Source organism: Polypterus senegalus, chromosome 13 (assembly GCF_016835505.1).
Source record: "Polypterus senegalus isolate Bchr_013 chromosome 13, ASM1683550v1, whole genome shotgun sequence".
Lineage (NCBI taxonomy): Eukaryota > Metazoa > Chordata > Cladistia > Polypteriformes > Polypteridae > Polypterus > Polypterus senegalus.
In genome coordinates this window covers 162,068,141-162,077,098 of record NC_053166.1, presented here as the reverse complement: position 1 = coordinate 162,077,098, position 8,958 = coordinate 162,068,141, and the positions used below count along the sequence as shown (strand labels likewise).

At 39.7% G+C, this 8,958-nt stretch overlaps 1 protein-coding gene across 5 annotated transcripts in view; it reads left to right on the top strand.

Moving 5' to 3' along the window:
* Positions 1-1,049: 1,049 nt before the first annotated feature.
* Positions 1,050-8,958, top strand: part of tsc2 (TSC complex subunit 2) — an 89,220-nt gene continuing 81,311 nt past the window's right edge. For 4 of the 5 annotated variants that reach the window (XM_039774688.1, XM_039774691.1, XM_039774687.1 and 1 more), the window contains exons 1-2: positions 1,050-1,181; positions 2,960-3,106. In XM_039774688.1, the coding sequence (XP_039630622.1) occupies positions 2,978-3,106 (129 nt within the window). In that variant the 5' untranslated portion in view covers positions 1,050-1,181; positions 2,960-2,977. The remainder of the gene's footprint in view (positions 1,182-2,959; positions 3,107-8,958) is intronic. The other variant, XM_039774689.1, reaches the window with a different exon arrangement.

The following is an 8,958-nucleotide window of genomic DNA, read 5'->3' as shown; positions in this document are numbered from 1 at the left end:
GAAGCAGGAGCTTAACAGGCATTGGACGCAAGACAGGAGTAATCCCTGGACAGGATGCCAGTCCATCACATGGTGAGCACAACCACACACTGGAGGCAGTTTAAGCAAAATATATGCTGTCCCTAAACACAAGAAACGTCACGATATGTCATATCATAAGCATTCACACAACTGACAGGGTGCACTGGAGTCACAACTTGGGCTAACAGATGACACAACTGACTCGTGACAGGCCCTCGAGTGCTCTCCATCTTATCAGTCAGCTGCCAGATGCCTCAGTTGTGCATCATCTCTTACCACGTGTATAGCGGTTCTCAAATCCAATCCATGATATTTCAGGTCTTCTTTCACATTGTCAATCCGCTTCTTCCTTGGCCGTCCTCTACTCCTGCACCGTTCATATGACTTGCACAGCTGGCAGTCGCTTTCCTTCCATTTATGTTCTATATCCAAACCATAAACGCCTTCTGTGTCTGGACCTTATCTATTAATACTCCATTGTGCGTCTGATCAATTTGTTTCCCCTCTTGTCCTTTGGTGATTTGCTGAATATTCTTCTCATCCAACGTCTTTCCACCAACAATCTGTCTTCAGAAGCGAGGGTATACGAGTTTTTCGCATCACTTACTTATTTACTTTTGGTTTTGTTAGATCAGTCTTTAATTTTCCAAATCTTGCTTAGTGTTTTTAAAATTTACCAAAACATTCACAAAACTGTCCCGTTACCCAGCGATCACAAGGTGGACTAATTGATACCTCCGCCGACACGTAACAAAGGCACAGCGACCGAGACCGGTAACTCCATGCAAACTACAACACTGGGCTCTTAAACAGACGATAGCGCTGTTCAAGAACAGTGTTATATCAAATATGAGAAATAAATCAATCTGATATTCAGCAGCTGCGTCACCAAGGGCCAAACCTCACTAACTGAAGGCCACGCCCCCCGACGTGAAGACAAGCGCACACACACGCACGCACACACACTGACCACGCGCATCAAAAACTACGCCTGCCACAGGAGGCACCGGAAGTACTGCCTCTCGGGGGCGTGACTTCCGGCATGAAGGCTGGAGGGAACGCAGGTAGGCTTTGGGCTGCAGTGTCTTGTGTTTGCTGGAGATGCGGTGACACATTTTGAGACTCTTCGTGGTTTACTTTCGCCATCTTTCACCTCTGAGGTACTAACTCCCTATTGTATAGTTTATTGTGACGCTACAGTGGGTTTTGTGAGCTGTCAAGTTTTGCTGTTGGGGGCGTGACGGGGTGGGGGTCTGGATTGGCTCCGCTAGTTGCTGTACCCACAAACACCACCTGTCGTTTTACTTTATGGCTTTTCGAGTGGTGACTTGCTGGTGTGCCGTGCTGCTGGTTCGCTCGCATAAACTTGGAGCTTCTCGTTCGTCGCTCCCGCACACTTTGCACCTTTGCAAGCGCAGCCTTCCGACCCTGACGGGGTGGGGAAATCGGACTGGGACGGACCTCCTTCGGAAAGCCCTGCACTCTTTTCAAAATAGAGAAGAGCGAGCTGCCTTCTGAAGGCAAGAAAGCGCAAGCTGTATTCTTTCATCGAGCTTTTGAATTTGTTTATTAAGTAGCTTTATCGTTGGACTGTTTCTGCTTTTATAGCGTTTGTTGGAAGTTTGGCTCTTCTACTTCTAAAGTCTGTTTCCACTCATTTTTGTAGCATTATGGCAGTTTTAAAGGAAAGCATTGCTGCCGGCCACAAATCGACCACTATTCTCGGCTTAACATAGCTTCATATTTTGTGTCTGAATAGCAGTGTAATTCGTGTGAAGTCAATGGATTTTACAAAATGCCTCCGACTGACTATCTCGGATTTGTTTCAGACTTGCTGAAAATAACATAATTGTACCCCATAACTAATGTACAAAATGTCAGGCTTGTGTGTGGATTAGTATCTGAGATAATGGAGGCTTTTAAAAAGGGGCGTGGCCCTCCTTTTACTGTGAAAACGAATGCAACTAAAATGAGAACGTTCCAGAATTTATAACCGTTGAGCTGCTAATGACTTAAAAATGTTAGGTGATGACATTTTTGTGGATTTTGAATATCTGAAATAATCGGTGCAATTTATGGCTAGCAGACGATTGCATGAAAATTATTTCGGGCTGTAGAGCAACTTTGACCTTCTGTACTTACAGACTAAACCACATCAGCTCCTTTCAATTCTGATAGTGTTAGAATTCATCTCTAGTAACTTTCTGAAAGTAATCAAACTGCCAACTGGTTTGTGAGGCATTAAAAAAGTGAAATAAATCATTTCAGATACATATTACTCATATATAACAGTCTGACATAAAACAAATACCACCACTAGCGAGGGATATTATTATTGATTTATTTTTGTAAATGTACAAAATATTAAGTTGGTACCTGATATGGTTTAGTGTAGAGATGTAAAAGGGAAAATTTACTCTACAGCATGAAATCATTTTTTATACAATTGTCATAAATGCAACTGTGGGCCAGAAGTTAGACATCTACTGCTAATGAACAGTCCCTGAAAAATTCATGCATCAAGCATTAACAGTTTGAAAGTGATGACTTACAGGATATTATTTTTTTGTAGTAATACTCATTTTTAATGTTAAAATTAGGACCATGCCCCCCCCTTTTTTTAAGTCTCCATATTTCAGAAAATAAAAAAGATTTTCGAGTTGTTTTTAAAGGCCTTTTCTGTGACTAAATTCACATTTTATTGTTGCATTCTATAAAGTCGGATTTGACAAGTCCAGAATACTTTGTGGTATCCCTCGGTGAATAACTTTTTTTTTTTATTATTAAGGTTTTAAGCAGAGTTATTAGGTGAAGCATGAGTAATGTATGTTGAATGGAGCGAGTACTCTGTGCCCTCCCATCTTGACCCCGGAGTCCTCCATTCGCCTTTGAAGGTTTTAGTTGTTATATATATAAGTTCTGTTTTTTTCCCTTTCAGGTCCATGTGTCACTCGGTATGAATAAGCAAGGCAAAGAGTCTCTGAAGGATAAGTTTAGGGGCCTTCTAGGGTTCGGACAACGAATCAATTCAAGACAGCCAGAAAGTAAACCATCGGAGTATATCATCACTTTGGACATTATAAAGGTGAGACCTTGTTTGTATCCTGGGTTTAGTCCACTGGCCAAACCGATGGTGTGTTTTTAGATAGATACTGTTTTAGATAGATACTGTTTAGTTTATTCACAGCTGCTTCTTATCTGCAATATCCAACACACTTGATCTGCAGGATATATTCAGCTGTGTTCATTACGTGCGTTTAGCTTAAGATTTTATCTCGAGTGACTTACTAATTACAAGTAAGCAATGCATTTGATTTTATAATTTTGAAGTGACAACCCTGGGAGTTGAAGTGACCTGTTCAGTGTTACTGACAGTAGGACTGGCCCAAGTTGAATGCTGCTGCTTTTGAAAAGTTCTGTTTACTCGCTAATCTGATTTTCATCCATTTCAAGTAAACAGAACGCCTTCACATGCACCTTTATTTATTTATATGAATTTTGAAAAGTTCAACCCATGTTGGCAAAATGATGGTGTAGATATTTCACATGAAAGCTGTTCATACTTTGGGAAAAAAACAGACTTTCCTCTGAATGTTGTCATCAGTTTGAAGAAGTTTAAAGTTTTCTTAAAGTGACAACAGTCTGTTGCCTTTTCATATTGTGCAGGTCCCTGCATCAGTGGCGTGGTGGCACTTTACAAAGACAGGTATACGAGTTACAGACTTGCAGGAAAAAAAAAAAGATTCTCTCCATGTATTCCTATGACTCTTCACTATTTATGTACTCATTGTACAAATAATAATTACACAGTGGGCAACACCACCATACTTGTGCTACTGAACTAAACAAATTCCGTGACCTTTGTAAAATTGTTACATAAGTAAATTAATCTTCCTTTATTTTTCTTGCTGTGTTCCATAGCATAAAACCCATCATATTTAAAACAGTCTTGTACCTTACTCTGTCAGTGCTGTTTTAAACTACCAAACATTAGACTAACATATAGATCTATGTTTTTTTTTGTTTTTAATAAATTTGCAAAAAACCTCAAACTTTTTTCACATTGTCATTATGGGGTGTTGTGTGTAGAATTCTGAGGAAAACAATGAATTTAATCCATTTTGGAATAAGGCTGTAACATAACAAAATGTGGAAAAAGTGATGTACTGTGAATACTTTCTGGATGCACTGTATGCGCTGCTCATCAGTCACTGAGACGATCGCTTGGTCACCTAGCATTGCTTGTGGCTGTGGAGAAACCTGGCTGTGATTTGCTTTGATTTTTTGGGTGGGGGGGCCCTCGCCCTCGCCCTCTGTTTCTCACCAGACCTGGCTCTGAATCTCTTCAAAGAGCTCATTAGTGTTGATGTTTGGGCTCAGAGACTTGCCAGATATGAACCTAGTAAAGGTGGGTGAAATATTTTGGATTTCTAGGCATTACTGGAGATGGCTTGTTAGTTTAGATAACATTTGTTCCAAACACTGGTTTGTTGTCCCTGCCTATTGTTGCTGTGCTGGAGTAGACGGTTCACTCAATACAGTGCAGTGACAAATGCTGATCCTCCTGTGATGGCCTCAACTGTCTAACACTGACTGCTTCGTTTTATCTTGCCATGATGTTACTCTGGTAACTAACTTAAAATTTTGGTGCTCAACTCTCCCGGACCCTTAACTGAACGGATGGCTGGCTACGTTTTGCAGCATTAGGTTAGAAATACTTTCAAAACTGACCTGTCGCTGATCTCTACTCTATTCCTTAACCAGGACGCAAAGTAAAATCAAAAGTCTGTACTAGAGGAATGCTGAATAATGTTCATTTTGAAAAACTAGGGGGCTCTGCCCCATACTCGCTTAATCTCCTCTCAGGTTAATCAGATATACAATTTTAAAAGCTTTTTTTTTTTTTCTTTCTTTGGAATTGTTTCAATTTCATTATTTGTACTTTCAAGCTTCATTACAAACAATATTTGGGATTACCTTTTCTTCAAGATCGCATTGAATTTTGATTCTGTTTTTGGAGACACATTGTGACAACGCAACGTATAAACTGCCCGTGAGTGAATATTGTTTCTGTTTCTCTAATAAATAATCCGACTTTTTCTAATGTTTATCCCTGTGATTTAATTATCGTAGCAAAAGCTATTCTAATGGGAAAGTGTAAACATTTTAATACGAATGGCATATCAAGATCTCCTTTGGTGTCTTTGTGAATTTCCCCTTGGGATTAATAAAGTATCTATCTTATCTATCTTATCTATCTTATCTATCTTATCTATCTTATCTATCTAATGTTATTTGCGGAATATATACATTACCTTTCTGTCGCCTGTTAAAAATTGCATCGCTTCTCCGTGATCATAAATTTACACCTGACCAAATTGTGTTTTCTTTGAAATTAAACTTGTTGCTTTAACTGTTGCGGGACCAAAGATTCTTATAGCGTATGGTCCATTATTGTGTAAATCTACATTTTGTGCATTGAATGATGCAAAGGAGAAAAGACTTTGTTTTCTGCTCATTACCTTTTATTTCTGACCTCGCTTTGTCCTGCTGGTTCTGATGATTAGTTTCCTTTTGTTTGCACTAATGCAATCTTTACTATATTTTTTTTGATACTGTAGCAACAGACATAATAAAGTGTCACAAAAATTTTACTTGACCAATCGCCGACTTCCTAGCGCCAAACACAACTTTCTAGCACCATCTCCAATCCGTCATCCTCTGGGTCTTGAACCACATCAATCAATACCCCACTATCAGTCTTCGGTGCTGTACTCCGCCCTCCCTCCCTCAATCGGACCTAACAGTCACTTAAAACATAAAAGGCTTCAACCTGGCTGGGACGCTACAATGCTTTTGAATTTGATTGCCTTCATATTCATTACCTTTCTCTGTATGTGTATCGCCCCATCGTTTGTTTGAGCCTTTCAAATTCTACTGCTTTCATAATCTCTTATCTGCCTTTTTTCTGTCCAATGCTTTTGGGTCTGTTTTCTCCGCACTGCTCTTTCTTCTTTGCTTTGTCGTTGACTTTTCATCGAGAACGTATTGTTCTTATACGCTTTGCATGTGCTGAGAGGACAGGACCTATGTGTGCTACGTGCCTCTACTCGACTGAGTGTTTTGCTGGCCGTGCTCTTATTTGATATTGTTTGCGTCTTGCGGGTCTTTTAGTGTCTTCCGAGAACTTCCAAGAAGATCATGTCTCGTCACCCTGCTTTTCCTTTCCAGGATTTTTTTTTTATAATAGAGAGAGTACCCATTATGTTGTATTTTTGTTATGAAATATGCTATAGAAAATAATATATGTAAAATGTTTGTGTGCTTTATTGAATAAAACTTCTGTTAACATTTTGGCATATTGCAATAAAGTAACCAAAGTAAATCTTATCAGATATGACATGAAACAAATAAAATGTATCAATAGTATAAATTACCCAATCTGTCTGAACACATTCTGCAATCAGTCGGCAGTTTCCTACACTCCCCGTGCATATCAGTGCAACATGGCAGAATCGGTCCTGTCAAATTCTGAAAAGAAGGTTGTTCATTGCACAGGTTTACCTATAAGGTGCCGTAGGGTGGAGGTAAGTAAAAAATAAATGAACAATGTCTTCTATGGTCTCCTCAGAAAATCCTGATGTAGCTTATGGCGGGGCAATTGGCTGAGAAGTTAGCTGAAAGTTAGTTTGGAGGACTTGCTTATGACTTTGCATTACGTGCCAGTGCAGTGCCCTCAGTACTGTGTAAATCTTTTAGTCCATTTCACAATTGGGTGGTTCAGGAAAAAGAAATGGCTCTGCAGTTTTGTAGTAGTTATTTCCATCCCTTTTTCCCTCATGAACTTGTTAAGTAAGATTTCAACTGTTGACCTGAATGACCACAACTGTAGAAATGCTCTTGCAAAAAAAAAAAATCTTTTTCGGAAAGCACCAGTCTGTCAAAATACAATATTTTAACTCTCAATTTGTATGTGGCCATCGATCATCTCTGTTAAATGCTGTTAATGTGAACTGTTAGCGGACTACATTTGCTCAGCATAGCTGAAAACCTGTTGATGCACAGTGTTTGGTGGTATTGGAGTTGGAGATTAAATGAGCCATTAAGAAAAATGCTAAGGGTGTGCAGTGCAAGGCTAAATGACCCTGGTCTGGTTTCCTCTGTACTGAGACTGGAACCCCTGAAAACTACCAGCTTGTTTTGCCGAGGTCATTGTCCTGCAGAGTGTCTGGAAGTAGTGCAGGTTAAACAACCTAATGCTGCAATCCCCACGGCAAAACAAGACCTGTCTCTGCTTAATCTTTTCTAAATAATCTATAGCTTTACATTCAGGCTGTATGGTGCCCACTCTGCTTCAAAGGGATGTACTACTAGCTCTTGTACGATCCACTTGTCTGAATCTGTAGAGCCTTGGTGGAGAGAGGCCACTGATGGATTGCATGCTGGGCCTCATTTTTGTGGAGAGTCAAGTGCAATTCATCTTTGTGCATTTCTTTTTTTCTATTATTTTAAGATACTCCTCTTAACCTATAAGGCACTAAACGTTCTAGCCCCGCATATTTGAGTGTCTTGCTCCATCCTCACAATCCTCTTCGTGTTCTTAGATCCGCAGATCAGTTGCTCCTAACTGTTCCCAAGGCACGTTTTAAAGCTCGTGGTGAAAGGGCTTTTTCCGTCTGTGCACCCAGGCTCTGGAACTCCCTACCTATAGTGGTTAGAAAAGTCGCCTCATTTAAATCACGCCTAAAAACACACTTCTTCACATTGGCTTTTACTTCTTAACCTGTCTCATTTCCACTTGTTTCTTCCTATTTCCCTATTTTATTGGGTCCTCTGGCCTGTTTTTAGTATCTCTGTTTTAATTTCTCTCTAAATGTTTGTGTTTAATATTTTGTTTTTAGTCTTGCTTCTTTTTAACTGTGCAGCGCTTCTGTCAGTTGTAATGCTGTGTTTTTAAGCGCTCAACAAATAAAAATGGTATGATATTATAAAGCATAAAGAGCAAGCACCAAAGCCGCGTGCACCAAATTAACATCATCCTGGACCAAAATTTTTAAACACCTTTCAGACAGCTTTGGTGTCACAATCCCTCCTAATCCACTAACAGCTGTGTTTGGTGGGCTCACGGGTGGGCTTAAAGTGGAGAAGGACAAACAAACTGTAGTGGCCTTTACTACACTACTGGCACACAGTCTTATCTCGCTCAACTGGAAGAATCCTAACTCTCCTCTTTTATGTCGGTGGGTAACTGATGTTATATACTATGTGAAATTGGAAAAAATCAAATTCTCACTAAAGAGGATCTGTGCAGAAATTTTTCAAAATCTGGCAGGATCTCATCAATAACATTTTAGAATAAACAATTAAAGCACTGAGGAAACAGTCTCTCCCTGTTCTTTTCTTCTCCATTCATCTATAATCACTTATTAATGTATCTATATACTTATTTTTACTAGGTTTAAGTTTTATTCTGCTGCCCATGCATGCTCTCTTAGGGGTGGCGGTTGCTTTGTTTTCAGTCCTATTCTTGTAAAATTGATCTATTTGTATGGAATGTTGTGTGATTTCAATAAAATCAGCAAAATTAATAAAAAAAAAAAACTGGCAGGCTCTTGAAGCTTCTTTGAGTTGTTTTCTGTCACCCCAGCCACTTAGAATTCTGGTGAGGCTCCTTGTTCCCCTTTGTCATCTATACTAATAAAAGGAAACTCGCTGACTGTCTCACTCATCACTAATTCTCCAATTTCCCGTGTAGGTAGAAGGCTGACCCCATCTTCACGAAATTTGGTAGGTGGCTTCCCTGCGCTAACCAAAACCGATGAACGTAGTTATTTCAGTGGTATGACGCCACTGTCACCCGTCATATTGAACTTTCCAACGTCACTAATTCTCCAAATTCCCGTGTAGGTAGAAGGCTGAAATTTGGTACTTATTTTG